General features: G+C 43.9%; 1 protein-coding gene across 2 annotated transcripts in view; it reads right to left on the minus strand.

Annotated features, from left to right (window-relative positions):
- Positions 1–9806: 9806 nt before the first annotated feature.
- Positions 9807–20877, minus strand: part of HS1BP3 (HCLS1 binding protein 3) — a 58976-nt gene continuing 47905 nt past the window's right edge. For both annotated transcript variants that reach the window (XM_059842948.1, XM_059842949.1), the window contains exons 6-7: positions 20613–20748; positions 9807–11559 (exon numbers count right to left, since the gene is read on the minus strand). In XM_059842948.1, coding sequence (XP_059698931.1) covers positions 11331–11559; positions 20613–20748 — 365 coding nt within the window. In that variant the 3' untranslated portion in view covers positions 9807–11330. The remainder of the gene's footprint in view (positions 11560–20612; positions 20749–20877) is intronic.

Here is a 20877-nt window from a genome sequence, read left to right on the forward strand (position 1 = left end):
TTCCAGCTGATGGGTCCCAGCCTGGAACAGCCTCCTGAGAGCCAGCTGCCTCCTCTGCTTACAGCCCAGGGACACCCAGCATGACTCTGGGAGAAAGGCTCCTCGGGCAGGATCCCTTTCACCTAAGTTTAGATGCTCCCATCCTGCAGCTGAGCGAGCTGGCCACAGTCCCTTGGAGAGGAGATCAGGCACTTCCAGAGGCCATGTCAGCTCACCCTGGATCAGATGAAGGTCAGCTGAAGCAGCCTGGAAACACCAGTTGTTTCACAGACTATAAAAGGGTTCTCAGCTGCCAGCTCTGGGATGGGATGCACCATCCTTGAGGTTTGGTTCATTTGCCTAAGCACAGATGTCCAATATCTGCTGGGCCTGCAGCTGCTACCAGGTCTGTCTCGTCCCCAAATCCAGGCTGATCACCAGGCGCCACAGCCACTCCAGAGCAGGACACTGGTGGCCAAGAGTTGCAGAGGTCTTGCTCAGCATCCTCCTGCACTGGGCTGCTGGAGGAGAGGTGTTGTGCCCAGTGGCCAGCTGCAGATGGGCACTGACAGGGGAGACCATGTTCGTGGCAAAATGTACAGAACTGCCCATAATATTTCAGTACTGACAGTTTATACATCGGGCTTTTTCTTTTCTTTTTTTTTTTCTTTTTTCTTCTCTTATCATACACACAAATTTCAGAAGATGTGGGTTTTGTCTGCTTCTGATTAATAAACCAAAAGGAACAACTCTGACATCCAAGTGATTTCTATGCTGATTCCCAAACCATTCTTTCAAGCTTTGAGACCATAAAGCCTTCTCACTCACAGTTAAAAAAAAAATATATATAAGTACAACAACTTCCTACAACTACTTCATATGAAGACTCATAAACTGTTTGAGTTGAAGCATTCTTATTATCTCTAGTGTAACCAAATAACGGGGCATGTGAAATGTTATCCTGAACAAATAAAACCTGGTAAAGTTAAAGGAACTGAAAACAGGAAAGAAAAACATAAAGGAAATGGCTAGAAGTGTTTATCTGCATCAGGACTAATTTGCCACTTAATACTAATAAGGATCATGTTCATATTGGTTTAGCCAGGTGCCAAATGGGATTATTGTCTCATTTGTGACATGCAATCAATAGGGAAATAATAGCAGGAAGCATCCTGTGATTAGAAACAACTCAGATCCCAGGAAACTACGCTTCTACTCCTACTCCACGACCTCACTTCTCGCTCTGCCTGCCAGTCCCCCGTCCCTCCCACACACGGAACGGGGTGCGCTGACCGCGCCCGTCGCCGCCAGTGACCCGGCAGGTTCTGGGTTCAGTCCCTGACCTTGCTTTCCCTTTCGGAGAAGTGCACAGTCACAGTGCCAGGCGGTGCCCGGTTAGTCAGCATTCCCTCACGCTGCAAGCATTCCCGCAGCCGTGGTTCCAAGGAGCGGGGCTGCCGCTGTCGCTGCGGGGCTTTGGGGCTGCAGCGGGAGCGCTGCCCCGGCTGGGCCGCTCCCCGCCCGCGCCGCGGGACAGCGGCTCCGCTCGGCCCACAGGGCAGCGGCTCCGCTCGGCTCCGCTCGGCTCCGCTCGGCTCCGCTCGGTTCCGCTCGGCTCCGCTCGGCCCACAGGGCAGCGGCTCCGCTCGGCCCACAGGGCAGCGGCTCCGCTCGGCTCCGCTCGGCTCTGCTCGGCCCACAGGGCAGCGGTTCCGTTCGGCTCCGCTCGGTTCGGCTCGGCTCGGCTCGGCTCGGCTCGGCTCGGCTCTGCTCTGCTCTGCTCTTAGGGCAGCCGCCCCTGCAACGCTGCATAGCTGCAGGGAAAGGGGCCTATCCCACATCCATAGCCAGTACCTGTTTGTCGGAATTCAGGACATCCCTCTGGCTGTCCTGGATTGCCTGGATCCCTGCCAGGGGGCTCAGAGACCCTGGCACAGAGCCCAAGACGCCTGTGACTTTGATTATGATCCATGGAGCAAGTTACCAACCTTCTATGAGGATCTGCAAGCCACAAAAGTATAAGTAGAATAATAATTAGTTTGTCACCAGGTGAAAAAGTAGATTTTGGGGTTTTTAGAATGGGGGTTTTGGGGGCAAGATGGAGGAATCTGGGCGTGTCCAGCCTTTCTCCTTCTTCTTCTTGGCCTTCATCTTCTGCTGTGATGTTGGCACTTTTAGATTGGTTTAAAGTAGAAGCTCACTGTCTAACATAGGTAATAGGTATTGGAAAGTAATTGTAAATATTGTACACGTTGTTTTTAGTATAAAAAGATAACACCGCCCCGAGGGCGGCCAGAGTGCCCTGGACTGTCCTGCAGAGCGGACCTCGGCAGGCCAGGAGAAAGAATTTTATAGCTAAGATACAATAAACAACCTTGAGACGGAGAAATGAAGAGCTCTGACTCCTTCGATTGCTGGGCTGGGAAAAGAGACTTTCTGATGTGTCTCGGGGTCATTGTGACCAGCGAGAGTCCTGAGACCTGTTCTTTTAAGAAACCACAAGGTCTGCAGTGCTTCATCCTGGGGACAGCCACACAAGCAGCTTCCTGGTGTCTGTGCCTCTCTAGGCATCTCCGGGCTTTGCTGTCTCAAGTGGTTTATGAGTTCAGGGAAAAGTTTCACTAAGAAGTTTTGTCTTACGGTGTTCTGACACCAATCCAGTAGAAGTTTTATTTGTCCTGATTCTGGGCAGGCTGTGGTGACTGAACAGTGACTGGTTCAGGGACTTGAGACTGATTTAAAGTTATTAAATTTATAAAGTTATAAATAAAGTAAATTTAAAGTAATTTAGAGTTTGGGCCTGTTTTTCAGACAAAATAAAGAAAACACTTAAGCTTTTCCTCTTTCATTTTTAAAGGTCAGTCATTTCCTTTTTATATTTTATTGGGAAAAAAATAGGAGGAAACCCAGATTCTCACACCCTTAGTGTTGGGAAAATTCTTTAGCAATCCTAACAAACATTGTTTTTCTCACAAATATTGTTACATATTTTTAAATGAAATAGAAAATCAACTGGAAAAGAAATTAAAACCTGTAATACCAAAAGAGATAGTTTTCCCTTCTTTCATCTCTCACAATGGGACCAGTTCACTCTCTGTCCAGCAGACAAAACATATCCCCAAATTTCTAACAAAACAGAGAAAAGGCAGGCAATTTTTTTTCAGAGGGTGAATATTTCAGGTCATCCTTAAGCACATCACAAAAATGTGAAAAAAAATCAGAAAATCCCTTAACTCACAGGATTGTTTGGTTTATATTTTTAGTTTAGCCTTGAGGTTCATGGCCAGATATGAAACGAGACAAATCTTTTGCTGGCTCTGCTACAGAGTTCCTCTTTAACTGTGGGAAGATTAAAGAGCCTCTCTGATTTTTCCATGTTCTCATATGTACTATATATTTACATATTGTCAGACAGAGAGGAACACAGGGTCTATAAATGACTCCTGAGCCTTAAACCCCAGTCTCTACTGAAGTGTCGAAAATAACTGAGTTGTTTGCATGTTATTAAAATAGCCCCAGGAAAAGGAAAGGGGGCAGCAGGTCTCTGACAGTCACATGGGTGAATACTCCAACTCCAGGGCAGGGGCATGGTGCTGTCACCCTTCTCCAGCACCTTTTGGAGTGTCACTGCCAAGGAGCAGAGTGTTCCCAGCCAGGTGAGGCAGCAGGCAGCACTGGTACCTGCCATCTCCTGGGATTTCTTACTGGATTCTAATGCTGCCCTGTGAACTTCCCTGTGTGGATCTCTGCTAGAATTACATGGAATTTGTTATTCAGACATGGCTCTAGGGAAACTTCTCTTTTTTTCCACTAAACTCCCCATTTTTTCCTTCTCATCATCTGGCTGAACAAAAGAAACTCCGTGATTTTCTTTTACAAAGCTGGAAAATCTGCAGGTCAAGTGGAAAGAAGAAGAAGAAGAAGAAGAAAAGGAAAATAAATAAACAGCAACAGAAATGGGGGAGAAAAAAAAAAGCTGTGGTAAATAAAGACATTACAGATTTCACCTGCAGTAATTTATGGGAGGGGCCACTGCAGGTCAGTACCTGGGAGGGGAAGGCAGTGAATCTGCTAATTACTGCATTAATTGGAAATGGGTCAGCTCATGGCTGCTCTACAAAACCCAGTTGTCATGCACACACCTGGAAATATGGGCAAAGTGGAGCTGGCACACGAGGAAATGCAGCACTATTCAGAACAGCTTTTTGCTTGTCAGCCTTAGCTGAAGGCACACCTCAGGGTGGCAGGGAGCTGGCACACACAGCCCATCCAGCCTGTGTGGTGCCAGCTTAGAAATGGGAGAAAGCAACAGCATCTCATAGTGACCCCCAGGGACAGGTTTTTAAGCCAGGCTTGGGACTGAGTCTTCTCTCTTGTTAAATAAAAAGGAAATTTTTATTTCTTCTGACTTTCCCTGGTGCACTGCCTGCTCACCCAGGAGGGCAGACACAAAGGCCTTTTGCCCTTCTGAGCCGCAGGGACTTTCATTTCCCTTTCTCCAAAAAAACAAGAACCAAGGCAGTGCCAAAATCATGCATTATCTTCCCAGCTGAAACTGGAAAGAAACAGGATTCCTAGAAGAAAAAGAAACAGGATTCCTAGAAGAAAAAACCAGAGATTTTACTGCAAGTAGGATATCTACTTGAGAGCAGGAGATGCAGGAACTTGTTTTCTCTCCTGCCATCCCCACACAATACAATTTTTTCCTTTAGTTGAGCCAATGTTTGCTTAATACAAAACTCACAAACAGCCTGGACAGCAGAGACAGATGACCAGAGACCAAGCTGTTACTGGAGGGGACCTGGCTGGGTATTGTGAAACCCACTCCAGCACCTGCAGACCGTGGAACACCTGAACCTCCCTAAGATTTTGTCCTTCCCTCCCTTTGCTCCCTCAGTTCAATCCCTCACTGCAGAGCTGGAAGGGACCTGGCTGAGTTCAGGGGGATTTGGGGCTCAGTTTATCACCAGGTGCAGAGTGGAACAGCTGGTGGTGAGCCCCCACTGCCCACACCTGGGGGAGGTTATTTCTACTTTTGGGTGGATCCTCTGGACCCAAATGTCTGGTTTGCTGCCACAGCAGCTCTGTGATGGGAACCAGAGTAGGGTTAGGTGAGCCAACCAGATGGGCTGTGAAAACACTCCCTTGAGCTGAACTAAACCACTGATGAAGACAGCCTCAGATTTCTTTTCTCATTCCTCATGAAAAAGATAAATTTTCCACACAATTCCATGTAAATTAGTTTTGTTTGTTGTTTTTTGTTTGTTTGTTTTTTTTAGGTAGACATTGCAACTATAATTAGAATGTAGTTCTGGACATAAAAAATTCCTTTTGGGGACTGTACACAAGATTAAGTAAGTAAGTTATAAAAAGTTGAGATGGGGAAGGCATAAACAGGAAAAGAAATCATAGTAGCCTGCAGATTTGACTGCTTAAGACAGGAGGGAAGCGCTAGGTAGTTTTGGTTCTCAGCATCCTATGTAAATAAATAATTGGTTTTTTCACAGTAAGAACTTGTTAACATACCCAGACATTACCAAATTGACTGTTTCATTAAGCTCTTCTGGAGTACAATCAGTATCATTAAATCTTTATTGCCAAAAAAAATTCTGAGAAATTTGTGATTGTTAGACAAAATCTTTGGGAAGACTTAAAAGGCAGTTAAATTACCAGAGAAATAAGAGAAGTACTCTGTAAATACCCCAGGAATTTTATAATTTTGTTTTCTTTTACCTTCATTTGAAAAACCATGGAGCTCCTCTCACCACAGAATCACTAAACTAATTGCTGATTCCAGCCCTACAGCTGTGATATTTCAGGGGAATTGAATGGCTCTGGAGCTGTGTGTATAAATCAGGCAGATGCCTTCTTTCATTTTGCCCTGTCTCTCCTGTTTCTCAGTGGTGCCCTCCAAGCTTGTCAGTGGTGTCACATCCCATTCCTTTACCTCCTCTCTCCAGCATCAGCACAACCAGGCTTCCACTGATGTGCACAAGGTTTTGACAGCTTAGATTGAGAGCATGACCCTCACAGCAGTCACAGGAAGCAACATTTTGATGAGATCAGAAACATTGCCTTTGGTAGAAAATAGCTAAATTGCATTCTGAGAGTATTTAATGAGTTCAAGGAGAGACTGGTTTGCATTTCTTTTACCAAAACCCAACAAAATGATAGGTTTTCATATATTTTTAGGATTTTTGGTGACTGGAGGACCACAAGGAAGATGTCACCTGACCATAATGCTTCCCCATGGCTTTAACAGCTCCACATCTCCAATTTAATACTGTGATTCCTTGGTACTTGATAATAAAAACAATATATCTGAGGGTAAGAAACCATGGTAGCTGTTAATGCAGCAGGGGGCAGTGGGCTGTGAGGTCTTTTTGTTTTTGCTGATGACTTCAGACTCTGAGGTTCCTGAGCATCTCGCTGAAAAAGATCATAACATAACATCAGCTGCTCTGTTGAGGGGGTGTTCCACTGCCATTTGATGGCATTGTGATGATGCCCATTTATTGCCAGGTTACTCTGGTAAACCTCCTGTATGTGACATCCTGAGCAAACTGTAGTGTATCCTAACCTTCCCATCCAGGGTGGCATCAGAGTCATAGAACAGTTTGGGTGGAAGGGACCTTAAAGATCATCCCATTCCAACCCCCCTGCCATGGGCAGGGACACCTTCCACTAGACCAGGTTGCTCAGAGCTCCATCCAGCTTGGTCTTGAACACTTAACAGGGACACTCACAGCTTTGCTGGGGAAACTGTTCCAGTGTCTGGGCACCACTACAGTAAATAATATCTTCCTAATATCTAATCTAACCCTGCCTCTCTCTACTTTGAAGCCCCTTCCCCTGTCCTATCAACTACAGTTCCTGAAGAAGATTCCCTCTCCCTCTTCCCTGTAGCCTCCTTCAGACATTGGAAGGCTGCTATGAGGCCTGAACACAACCTTCTCTTCTCTGGGCTGAACAACCCCAATTCTCTCAGCCTGTGTTCACACAGGAGGTGTTCCAGTGCCCTCACCAACTTCATGTCATCCTCTGGACTTGCTCCAACAGCTCCATGTCTTTCTTATATCAGGGACACCAGAACTGTGTCATATTCCAGATGGGGAATCCTCACTAGAGCAGAGGATCTGGATCTGGAAGGGCATTCAAGAATTGTTGGCATCTTCCTTTGATAACATCTGGACTTTTACTGCTCACTAAATGTCAAAAACAGCTTTTGAAAAAGTATAGATTGGAAACCAAAATTTCCACTGACACCAGGACTTTCTCCTGAGTAAACAGGAGAACCTGCTTTGTTGTTGTAAGGCCAGTGGAGGGATCTTATGGAGGGTGCTGGGAAGCAGGGTGATAAAGCACTGAATATGTTCTGCTCCCTCAGTCATCAGATCCTCCCTGAGTGGCTCATTCCATGTGAGTTGTGGGATAGCCCAGAACAGTATTCCTTACAACAGCCAAAACCAAATCACTCTAGGGAAATATGGCAATATTTGGCTGCTGAGTATTCTCCTTGTTTCCAGTAACTTGTAGCTGAAGGACTTTCCAAGCTCTGAGTGGCATAACCATCAACTGATGTTTCTTCCATTAATCTAACTGGTGGTTCCTTGATCCCGTTTAAATTTTAGGCATGCATAACATCTTGGTGTGAATAAAACTTAGTCCATAAATATCTAGAACTAATCAATCCTTCAAGCAGCTTTATTGACTTCTGAATTCTCACAGCAGCACTTAATTTGACAATTAATTTAATTTACCACCTTGCAGTGCTAGTATCTTTACTCAAAGCAGTGCACAAGATTTTCCCATCACTTGAATTCTTCATTAGGTTCAATGCATGACATGAAATAACAATATACAGGAGACTTTAAATGAAAATCAGTGATATGGTGAGTGCTGAAAAAAATTGGATCAGGAGGATTTAAAGATAAATCAATGGAGAAATGGGCACAATACAGAAAGCAAGTGACTTAATTTACTCCAGTTTTTGATGTTGAGATGAAAAGTAAGAATACAGATAAAAAAATACAGATAAAACTTCACAGTAAAAGCCTTCTATCTTCTTGACCCACAGACATTTAAACTGTCACAAATGTGTGATCACTTCAGTTGAGATGAAATGTGGTTGATGCATGCACACACAAAGATTCAAGACTCCTTGGTGAATTAGTGACAGTCACATTTTTAAGTGAAACATCAGTGCTTTCTGGTACTCAGTATTAAATCTAACAACCTCAGGGATTGCTCATTTACAGTGGGTAATGCCCTTGAGCATGCTGGATTTTCATGACCCTAAATCAGAGGTTGACTTGTGTATTCTGCTGTACCCAGCTCAGCTTCTTTGCAGAAGCTCACATCTGGGCAAAAATTAGCAGAAATATTGGTTTCAATTAATATTTTGTTTTACAACTTAACCTAAATTGTCACTGACAGAACTAGGCCTTAAGTGCTACATGGGAATTAGCTTTCCTAAAAATTCAGCAGCTGAAGAGACCTGAGCAGATGACCCACAACTCATCTGTGAAATACGCAGCTTGGGGAAATAATTTGTTTAACTGTGACCCAAATAATGAAGAATACAGTGTTAGTTGTCAATTAGTGCTGTACCACAGAGCAAGCAGAATGTTATGCAAAACAAGAAGCTGCTTATAAGGCAATAGAGGTATCTATTATGAGTTCTAACTAACCTCCTCATCTTTTCTAAGGATTTAAATGTAACTCTTGTCAAATCTTTTGATGAACTCTATTACTGATGTTGGAAGGTGATGACTGTCAGCCAAGAACTACATTAGAGTCCATAACTGAATTTCAAGACTTGTCAAGAGCAGGCTAATCAAATAGCTGCTACTAGAAGTAAAATACTAAAGAAAGAAAAAAATTAAACTTCTCTTCTGGCAGGATGCAAAGTATGTTGTATATCTTCCCTGTGTCATTTCTAATAGTATGTTCAATTTTTCTCGGCTACCTTTGTCTGACATTCTTCTCTTGTATAATAATGATTCATTATATATAATGTATTCAATGACTGTAACTCACCTCTTAGTGCCCAAAAATATGACTGCAGCTAGACATTTGCATTGTAAAACAAAAGCATAACACCAGGGTTTATGAAGGATCCTTTTATATTAGTTTCTTGAGAGGAATGCTAGATTTTTTTTTTTAAAGTAAAATACTGACCTCAAAATAATCTTAAAAATCTAGCACAGGAAACAATTAACAGCTCTTCCTTCCCTGTGCTGAGGTAATTTGACAATTTTAGGGAGAGCTGGGGGGCAAAATATTCCTTGGCCATTTAAGGAGGGTGAAGAACTGCATTCACTGTACTGATCATTAAATCCATGGCCCGCAGTTGGGAAGTTTTAGCAGTGTTCAGGCTGTGATGGGTGGGCTGTGGTCCAAAAATACAGAAATGCAGGCAGTGTTCCCAAACAGTGCTGAGTAAAATGGAGTTGATGCTCCCTGAGCCCTCAGTTAAATATAGTGGTTGTTCATGACAGCAGGGAGTGCAACAGGAAGGCTGCCCTGAATTAATTTTTCCTACCTGCTATTCCCTGCCTGTTCTTGGGCAAGGCATTTATTTTCTCCTCACTGCTTTTATTCACCTTTTTTATTCCTAATTGCACCAGGACACTGGGGGGACAGACAGGACCAGGTAGTACCTTTGGTTCTGCCTTTAGCTGCTCTCAAAGGAAATATGAGCACAGCTATATTTTCAGTTTCATAGTTATTTACACTTTAACACCACAAAGCACTCCTGAGCTAAATGGAATCGATTCTTTGCTGCTACTGTACAACCCAGAGAACACAGCAACAACAGTAACACCTGCAGGTTAGCAAAATGTTTTATTATAGTAAAACATACCATACACAGAGGAGAACCAATGGTTATATTTTATCTGTCCCATCAAAGCAAAATACCTTTATAATATTTCCCACTGGCTTAAGAAAAGAAATGCTAATAGAAATAATTTCATTGTTAAAAATAGATAGTGTTTTCTATTTATTTTGTTCTATATTAGAAAGGCAAATATTGAGATGATGATATGGCTTAAATATATTAAAATTTTCCCTCTGGGGAGCTAGTCTTAATCTCTAGCTAGACCACACATGGAATGAGTTCAGGAAACTGCATGACAGCAGGTATAAACCCACATTAGGTGTAAATTTAATATCTTCAATCAGAATGCCTGAGTTTGACAAGAAGAGGGAGTCTTGGATACCTATTCTACAATCATTGTCTTCTCTTGCATATTAAAATTTCTCCAGTTTATTTTCTTCTTATTTTTTTCCTCTAGATAATGCCAAGTTTGTCCTCACTTGTTTTAACCATCATATGGTAAAGAACAGATCACCATCTTATCACACACACTCATTTTAGCTCAGTGGAATTAACCACCATGGCTGGTTCTTAAAAATTCTGGGAGAAGCGAAGGAACAGGAAAGAGTGACTCCAGAGAGCAATTCAGATTTCCTCCATTAACATATCTGCACTGAATGATCTGGAGAGGCCCCTCTCCAGATCATTTCTCTTCACTAACTACAGTGGAAACCCAGGAAGACTTGGCTGGAAAAAATTAGCCCTTGTGAATCTGGAGTTCACAGGAGTCCTACACCATCCAAACCTCCTAGGCACTGCAACCTCCATCTATGTCTGGAGAGTGTTCTTAGCCATCCCCAGTCATCTGCTATTCTCCCTGGGAATCAGAGATGCATAGCATGGTCTTTGCAGGCCTAAAGTTCTCTTACAAGTTGGCATTTGTGCAGCAATTAAGGCAGCAGATTGTCAGGGTTAGCTGGGATTTCAATGTTCCATGGAAAGACAGAGGAACTGTTAACTATATTTAGCAGTTCCTGTTAAAAATTACCAAAATACAAGTCAGGGAGGAAAAAGCTGCTACAAGAACACACTGGATAAAAGGAAAATGGCCTTTCCACTGAGCTGAAAAACACTATCTAAAAATTACAGGAACAGCATCCTATCATGCCTGAGACCATTTGTTGGACGTTACTCACAGTTGACATGTGTACAACATCCTCACCATTTTCAATCAACTGGTCAAAACTGTACAATGTTGGTATTAAAATAGCAGTAGACAACCTGTAGTGCTACATCCTTGTTCACATTCCCTGTGAAACCCTGAAAATCTAAGGCAACATTAAATCACAGCTGCACTGTTTTGCAAACCTCACAGGGAGGTTCTGCTGCTCAAACCTGCTGCTCTCTGTGTCCTGGTACACAAATGAGCGCTGTGACAGCAGAAGCACCTGGTCAGTTCTTGCTGCTGTCACTGGAGCTCACTGGGAGGTGGGGCCAAGAAGCCATCAGGACATTTTGAAAATACATCTGTTCAAAAAAGACTGGTATCCTGGTTGTTGATAGATTCATTTTCCTGGATATACTGGAGAATGTCCACTTCATTCATCGTCTGAATCCTGTTTTCCTTTTGCTTTGCCACTGAAGGTGAATTAGTGCTCCTGGGGGCAACTGCTGGCTTCTGAGGCAGAGGTGGTTTTGGTGGGACCTTAGGTTTTGGTTTGGAGGTAACCTCTAAGAGTTTCTCAAAATCATCTTCAACTCTGGAATGAAAAGAAAACATCAGTAACATCCTAGGAATTTCTGAACTGCTTTTTGTACTGTAAGAAATTGCAATCTTTCAAAACAAAACTTTCTGCAGAAAGGATCTACTCTGATAAATTTCTCTCTCCATAGAAGTTTCCATAAGAACCATATTTTTTATAATGTGGTCATGCAAGTAAATTTTACAGCATGTTTTCAAATGTCTAAATTAAAGGCAATTAGTGAATACTAAAACCACCAAACTTTATTTTAGTTTGGGAAAAAAAAAGTATTTGTGACAGGATGCTTTGCTTCCCCATAAATTTTCATGGGAAAGTGAAAGTATCCACATTCAACTCTGTTTCCTCTTCATCCCCATCACCCAAAACTGAGATTGAGCATCCCCATGCTCAATCATGAGAAACTGCAAACACATGGATTTAAAAATTCCATGTTCATATTTAGTTCTGAGACACTGAAGAATTTTTGCAATCTGTGACCACATATGACAACTCTTTTTGAAGATAATTTGCTGCTGATTCCTACTGAAATAACCCAGAACACCTCAAATAGTTCAGGGTATTTTCTACCTGCATTGTTTGATCTTATCAGATATGCAGCAGGCTGTGCATGCCCAACTCTGTTCCCACATGAGCTGTTAGAAGATTTTAGGAGAGCCCTTATCATAGATTTTCTGGTGACTCCAAGAACTGTGTGCCTTTGGAAAGCCAAAATATGGAGTAAAGGAAAAGAAGGATTCTCTTCAGCAGCTCCACTCACTGGAACAGGATATGGTACTAAAGTCTAAGGAAGATGCATTTTTAGTTTCTTCTTCTCCATTACCCATAGGTAGGCAGTCCTTATGGCATGAATAAATCATTTCAAGTCATGTATTTTTTGGTTCTTCCTCTCATTTGCCTTTTGTAGTTAGAATCATGGGACCAATACATATCCTGATCTAGAAGGGACCCATCAGGGTCATCAAGTCCAACTCCTGGACCTGCACAGGACATCCTAAGGGTCACACCATGTGCCTGAGAGAGTTGTCCAAATGTTCCTTGAGCTCTATCAGGCTGGTGCTGTGTCCAGTGCCCTGGGGAGCTGTTCCAGTGCCCAGCCACCCTCTGGGTCAAAAACCTTTTCCTAATATCCAGTTTATAGCTTCCTCGCTGCCAGGCAATGAGGCATTTTGGGGGGTTACCCAGATGCCTGTGAAACCCTGGGGATAATTTCTGTTTTCTAAATGGGACAGTGATTCCTCCCTTTCTCTCTCTGTTCACCAGTTGCCTCAGGAGAGGTACTGTAAATGCCTCTACCACACAGCAGTACAACTGGTGGGGCTTTCTGCAGACAGTTTGAAGTAAAGCTCAGCTTTTCCATAATTTGGGAAGCAACTGATGAGGCAACTGTCCAGGATGACCAGGAACATGATCAAAGAACCAACATCTCTGAGACACTTTATTCCTCCGTCCCCAGTGACTAGTGTTTGAATGTTAAAACCATAGGTATTTCAAGAGCTACAGCCCCCTCAGCTAAGGCTCTCACTACTACTAAGATACACTGCATGATTTCAAGGATTTCTTTTTCGTGTTCATCTTCATTAAAACCTGAGAGGAACTTACAACACTACTGCCCAGGCTGAGACAAACTACACCCACCATGAACCAGCCATGAAGTCAATAAGGATTAACCTTAATTTTCTGGTGTAGAGACAGTCAGAAATCTTTAAGGTAAAACCATTCCTCAAGTTAGACAGATGTTCTTGTGACTCCCAAAGGGAAACTTGAAAGAATCACTTTTAACCAAGGCTGCTGTTGTAAAACCAAGAGCATGAACACTGATATCTAAAACTGAACAGACCAGCTGACAGACAGAGCCATTCACTGCCCCAGAGTTCTGCACCTTTCTACCTCTGGTATTACAGCAAGCAGCACCTCAAATTTCATCCTCTAAGTAACTCTGGAGATTATATTCTCTTTTATTTAGATAAGATTTCTGATGTCTTTTATTTTCCATGATTCTTTGTGGGTGACATATCCTACTTAACTTACAAAACACACTCACTGTATTTCTGAATTCCTCATCTACAAAGAAATTAATTTCATTTAAGCCTAGGCCTTTCTGTTTGTTGCAAACTCTGATATCCAAGAGGTATCACACCTGTGATCACACTGCCAAGACATGTTCTTGTTCTCTTTGCTCTGTAATAAACAAAACTTGTTAAGGCTGGTATTTCTGAAGCCTCCCTTCTTGGCATAAACAAATAGTGAATGAATCAGCATCCATGTCATAAAGTTTTGGTCTTAAATAACAGAAAAGATAATAAACAGAGGAACAATGCACAATACATAGAGACCATATGGAGGAAGCAGAATTTTGAACTAGGTGCACTACCCAGAAAAAGCAGCAAGCTCACTAACCTGATGATAAAACTTATGAGTTCTCTACTCCGGTTTCTGTGCTAATCACAGCAAAAAAACCACTCAGCACAGCCAAAAACATACCCCCAAAAGATCCAGTCCAGCAGGTTGTGGGGGTCTTTAGGGGATGGGGGTTCGGTGTTCTGCTTTTAAGCCAAAGATTCTGCAGAAGAAAGTCTGGAAGCTGATGATGTAATTTCCTTTTTCTGTCCTGGATTTTTTCAAGACCTTGGTTAGACAGAAGTCTCTTAGAGAGAACACAGCAGATAATATGTGGTCTTTGTCTCAAAACCTGCTTTTCAGTACTGCAGTGCTAGGCAAGCTGTTTGATCCACTGCTGTTTGATCATGTGAGACACAACTGTCTTTGCAAAACTAAAGAGGTAAAATGCAAAGTGCCTCAGGCAGAGATAGAAACAAGGACTTCTATTTCTTGAAAGCAAATGAATTGTTACAGTGCATAACTGCCACCATATTTAACTCCAGGCCAGGAGGAGGAAGAAAAAAAATCAAGCAATTATTCTGAAACAAGATTAAAGGAAGAACCTTCCCACCCCATCTTTTTATAGACAATCAGACAGAGAGTCCATGTAATTAATCATTCTTTAATTAGTCTCTTTCTATTTCTGTAAAAGAAAAGCAGCACCACATTGTTTAAAATTCTTGCCATATTGTTGTGCTGATTCACTGACTCTATTGGTGGAAATTCTCTCAGAATTCCAAAAGAAAGCAATCAAAGCCCTTACTGAAGAAAGGCTGTCACAAGGTCCTTCATGACTGCTGGCATGTGGACTTCCAGACAGTAAATGAGTTCTGACTTGGAGACAGATGCAGCTGCCACAAGAACATCAACATTTTAGATGCCATTTCTCTGGACTTTGTCCCTCCTCTCTGGACCAGAATTTTGGGACAGGAATGACTGTCTGCACATACAACATGATGGGGAGAGTGACCTCTGCTTGCTGGGAATGCTTTAATGAGGAGAATCTGTAATGAAAGCAAGAGACAAAGACCCCCATAATTTGCTAAGAATCCAAAAGGCTCATGCTTGAAGCTCAGTTGTGTAACTAACTGCAGTTCTTGCAGAACAGACTTCAATCTTTTGCCATCTTATGTTCTTTATTTTGTCTGGTGTTAATTCAAAGTATGAGAGATACCTTGGCGAAGTCTTGGGGAGTGCTGTGACATCCCATCTATAACCTGGGAAAAGACTTGTGCCCAAAAATAGGCAGGAGACTTCAAAGTATCTGATGCCCCTCACATCTGCTATGGTCAGGAGAGACAGTGTGATGTCCAGCAAGACCCAGGGAAAGATACAGGCTGGAGTTACTCCTAGGAATGCCAAGCACTGGGGGCTGTGAAGATCTCTCTCCTCCTGCTTCAGCTTTCCCCTGCAATCCATTACAGGTAAATTCACAATGGTATTTTAACCAGGGCCAGGAAATATGTCTGGACACTGGAATGTGACAGTCTGTATTGTTTAAATGCTACAAGAACCACTGGCATGGCTTTGGGCTGGGAGAGATTAGCCCTCCTCCAAAAACCTCTTCAGCACAGCTTGAAGCTGGAGTGGGACAGTGACCATTCCCTGGAGGCAGCTGCACACAGTGCCCTTGTCCTGCAGCTGCAGAGTCCACCAGCAGGATGCAGGCAGCCTGTGCTGCTGCCTGGTTGAGTGCCAGAGAACAGGCTCACTAGTGCAGGTAAGTCCCACAAGAAGCCCTCTGAGGAAATCAGCCTGCTGGTTACATCACTCACCTTGGAAATGAGAAAAGTCAATTTTTCCAGCCTAAAAAAGTTTAAACCTCTCTCTCCTGCCTCTCTAGAAAGTTCCCCAATCACCAGCCAAAGGCACAGCTGGGGCAGGGGAGAGCAGGCAGCTTTTGCCCCTTGAGCTGATGATGTCTGTCAAAAATGCAAACAGCCTGGGGCAAGATGGTTGAAATCTGGTGGGTCTCAAGCCCAGCAAAAGCATCTCTTGCTGCACTAGGACCCCACATTGCCTCTGTACGTTATTCTACACAACCTGTTCATGTTCCTCAGCGTGGGGAAAGGATTAATGTTTCTGGTCTAGCAAAAAACTATTTGTTCTGTTGGCAAGTTTTCTTTATAGCTTTTCTAATGCTTGTAAGTAGCATCCTGATACATCACAGGAATGAAATAAAGATATTCTTGAAAACCATCACAGAAGAATTTGTTTTTCTGTAACCTACTGCAGCCAAATCAAGGACCTTTCCCCACAGTTCTGTCATAGCAAGCAAGAGAAACTGCCCTGGAGTGGTCAGGAAATTTCTGACTCAGTTATTGCAACCTTCTCTTCCACTTGTACATTGCCCAAATAATCTTCTCCCCAAAGGATCTACATATAAACCCTCTGGAGTTTCTCAAAGCTTTTTTCCCAACTATAGTGTTGTTCTCGTACTCTCAGGACAGTGAGCATTGGTGCTGGAAATGCTGCTCCACACGACTCCTGGATAGGTTGAAGATGTGTTACTCTCTGAATTCAGCATCTGCTAATGCCTGCTGAAAGAACACACAAACATTTTCTGCTTCAAGGATGGCAACAGTTCCTTGGCAAACCTGAAGGTGATGAACCTGCTCAAGAAGCTCAATGGGCTGAACAGTGTCTGGGGTGCAGTTTCACAAGCAGTCTCAGCCTTAAAAAGTATAATGCTCCTGAAAGGGTTATCAATGTAATCCTAAGAAGGAACATACCACATCTGCCATCACAGGGAGCTAGAACTGGGATCCTGCTGCTGACACTTTTTTTCAGCACTGGAAAAAGACAAATGTGCTCACAGCTGCTTCCTTCCATCTCAGCTTCCTATTCATTATCAAAGGTGAAGCTAATTAAATCTCTCCTGAAAGGCTGCTCAGACAGCTGTGATAATTATTTCAGGCTAGGATGTGTGATAATTTATGTCATTCTGTGGGCACACAGAGCTGCTGCAGCATTCACAGGATCAATTCCAGCACTGGTTTTCCACAAAAACCTGATCCATCACACCAGGCAGGCATGATTGAGATTAATGAGGCAGAAGAGTGCATGCCTGCAGGGCTATGATCTCACTGGCATCATGGAGACATGGTGGGACAGGTCCTGGGGCTGGAGTGCTGGAATGGAAGGATACAGGCTCTTCAGGAAGGACAGGCAGGGGACATAAGGACTGTCACCCTCTATGCCAGTGAGCAGCTGGAGTGCAGAGCTCAGCCATGAGCCTCAGCTGAGGAGCCATCCAAGAACTCGGGGTCAGGATCAAAGGGAAGGCAGGGACAGGTGACATTATTGTGGGGGTTTGCTACAGGCCACCAGACCAGGGAGAGTGAGTGGATAAAGTACTCTACTGACAGGAGCAGCTTCACATTCACAAACCTTGGTCCCCACAGAGGACTTCAACCACTCCATTATCTCTTGGAAGGACAGCCAGCAAGGCTTAAGCAATGTAGGAGGTCCCTCAAATGCACTGAGACCAATTTACTTCTCCAAGTAACAAAGGAGCCAACAAGGAGAGGTGCTAGGCTGGACCTTATTCTTACCAATGAGGAGGGGCTGGTGGGGAATGTAAAGTTCCAGGGCAGCTGGGCTGCAGAGACCATGAAATGGTGGAGTTTTAAATCTCTCATGGCAGTGCAGTGGGTGCTCAGCAAACCCTGGATTTCAGGAGAGCAAACTTTGGCCTCTTCAGGGATCTGCTTTGTAGAGTCCCATGGGATAAAGCCCATGAAATCTCCCACTGCACTTAGAATGCAATTGGTTCTTCTCAATGCTCAGCACTTCTTAATGTCAAGTTGGTGATTCTATTTAAAATAGTAATTCTCATTTCATATGAGCAAGTATCCACAGAGAGCACAGTCTTCAGTTTGCAGTGAGAATGTTCATCAGATTCTCTTCTCCCTCATGTTGTGACAAGCCCAGCCCACGCACATTTTGCAGACTCATTTGTCTCCCTAACAGCCTCTGCCTCATGAGTTACAGCCACTGCTGAGGATTCACTGCTGTGCTGACACTGCTCTGGGCTACTGCTGCTAAACCACTCAGGTACCATAAAGATCACAAAGGATTTGGTTGCTCCTGTGTTCTGCTCTGGACCTTATCTTCTTCTCATCCCCCTCTGGAAGAAGGTTCTGCCCTCCTCTGCCTTAGGCAGCTCTCTTCTAACTCTGCCCATGATTCAGAGTGAGTCAGACACTTCTCAAATCTACCATACACATGAGAGCAGACTCACCAGTGGAGAGCTCACACATCTGCATTATTCAGCTACTCCACTGGAGTGCAGTGTACATGTCCAGCTTTCTGGACCTACCACAGACCTGCTGGTGCATCATAGCTCAGGACAGCCCTAGATCTCAACAAAATGTGTCCGCATAAACTTTCAGTATGATAGAACTGACTTTGTCCAAGAGACCAAGAGGTTTCCATTTCCATTTCTAGTAGCGTATCCAGCTCCAGCCTGCTAAAGGAATGGGCTGTCACAGCTCCTACTCTGACCTGAGGGCTGCAGAGAGATTTCTTCAGTCCCTTTTGGGAAAGCAGAGTAATTGTCAACACATACAGGGCAAAGGCAAGACTTATTCTTAGGCCTCAAAATAAGCTCAAGCTCCCATGCAGGGAGATAGCAGAGTGCAGCTTGTGTTCAACATCTTCTCTCCACAAACGGTCACTGCCTTGAAAATAGCCTGTGGTTCTGCCCTGCAGGAACATTTAACAGTTTGGTGGGAAGGGGAGGTGGGAGAGGATTCAAATGCTGCCTCTTCATTCTGAGACCTGTCTGTTCTGCTGAGGCTTCCAGCTGAACAGAAAACAAAGTGCATTTTGCCCTACCACTGGATTTCAGGTGACTGCAGTGAATTTGCACAGAAGGGAGGTGAAGTGTTGCACTAGGTTAAAACAGTACTGCCACTCCTCCTCTCCTCTTGGACAGCAGCTTCTCCTTTACCCTCAACTGCCTTGCACTGAGTTCACCAGCCCACTCTGATATGCAGATAACACCATGAACTGGGTTTACCAGGGGAATTTCAGAGGGTGTTAGGCACCTGAACAGGTCAACAGATCCTGACCTATCTGCCTATACCTCTTGCACAGCCAGGAGTTGCCTCTGGATTCCCATAGCAACTTTCCCATTGGACCACTTGCATGGTTTTCTGCTTCATTACAGGTAATCATTTCCACTTGGACCTGGATGACTTATCAACTGTTGGAAGCACCGAGACAAATCAGGAATAAACAAAATGTACTGGAATTTAAAAGAAATTGCATCTTTTCCCATGGGTTCCCAAAACCATCTGCATGTGCTGCTGCTGTTGATGATCCCAAACTGATCTGAAAGCATGGTCTATTGGTCTCAGAGCAGACTTCAGAGACCTTTCCCTGAACATATATAATCCAAAGACAATAACACAACAGATGGAGAAGTTCTCTCTAGTGGATAAAAATGCAAGGACTGCAGGGTAACAGGCCCTTCTCCTCTAGTCATATGAACACTCTGGACGAAGTGCTGTATGCTGAGATCCCTAGCAGACAAGAAAATATTGCAAGCACACGTGTGTTTGCTCTCAGTACACCACAGCATGAAATCAGGTCATGTCCTGCCCCATCAGCTTCTACAAACATCAGGTGGGCTGTCAGGGTCTAATGCAAGATGGCACCCAGCCCAATTTAACCTTTGTTTAAAGTCAGTCAGGTATTACTGCTGAGATAGCCAGCACTTTTCCATGAGTAGAAAGCAAAAGCTGCAGAATTGCCTGCTTCAGGAGAGGTTTGAAACCACACACAGAGTCTCTCTCCTGGGTTTAGTACCTGCTGTGGAAATCATACATTCTAACAGGAGCTGGTTGACACAAATTAGCACTGGAAGCAGGCTGGCCTCATCATTCAGATGCCAGCTTGAGACCCAGAAGGAATGAATTTGACTCATTACTGCAGCACAGATTCCCTGTGTCTCTCCAAGCAGTGGTTCCTTGCTCGATCTCTGGAGGATTAGCAGGCAAACCCACCCTGTGAGGGAGGTGTCAGGGATAAATGCATGGTGTGCTGATGTGCTCCAGTGCTACACTACCAAGGGAGAAGCAATACATAATACCCTCCTGCAACTCTGAGCTCCAGCCCTCCTTCCCACTAGATTAAAAATTAAACACAGGGTGATAAAGAGGCTGTGGAGGTATGCACAGGATCCCTCCTGGAAACATGCACGGAAGTCTGTGAGCAGTCAGCATGAAAATCATTCCTCCTGTGGCAAGAGCCCCTGGTTTCAGGACCCTGAAGCTGAACTGCTCTTTATCTCTGGGCTTTGTTCCCCACTTTTCACAGTGGAGGTCAGTTTCCCTGTGGATCATTTGCAGAAGGCAGAAGTGTCATGTTAGAAAACAAGAATAAGATAGCACACCTTGGGCCTTCAAGGCTCTTCCTTTGGAGTCACAGAATAATCCCTTGCACCCCAACTTTCTCAAAGGGTTTTCCTAATTTCCTTTTTAATGTCTTTGATGTCCAAGCTCCATGACACACGTCTTACATTTTACTCGTTGATACAAGTATTGATTCACAGTTTGCATTCTGAGTATTTAAGCTTTGTCCCCAAATTCATCTCTTTCAAGATCTAAATAGATCAGAATAGATCAGACCACCTTCATCCCACATGACAGATTTGAGAGGAGTACCTCAGCAGCTCCTCAGTGTCCTCCTCAGGATCCCTGTTCAGCACATACTTGCTGTGCTCACAGGCAGCTGGCAGCAGGAGTGAGTCACCCAGTCTCACCACCCCACCGAGGTCTGGGTCTTCAAATAACTTCAGATCTAGAAAGGGGAATCAGAAGCTGCTGTATTTAAATCATCCTATGTAACACAAGGCCTGCACTACCTAGTAAATCTGGCCAGGTGGGTTGAAAAAACAGATCATGCAGACAATTCTTTTCTTCCAAAGAC

This window comes from Haemorhous mexicanus, chromosome 3, assembly GCF_027477595.1.
Source record: "Haemorhous mexicanus isolate bHaeMex1 chromosome 3, bHaeMex1.pri, whole genome shotgun sequence".
Classification (NCBI taxonomy): Eukaryota; Metazoa; Chordata; class Aves; order Passeriformes; family Fringillidae; genus Haemorhous; species Haemorhous mexicanus.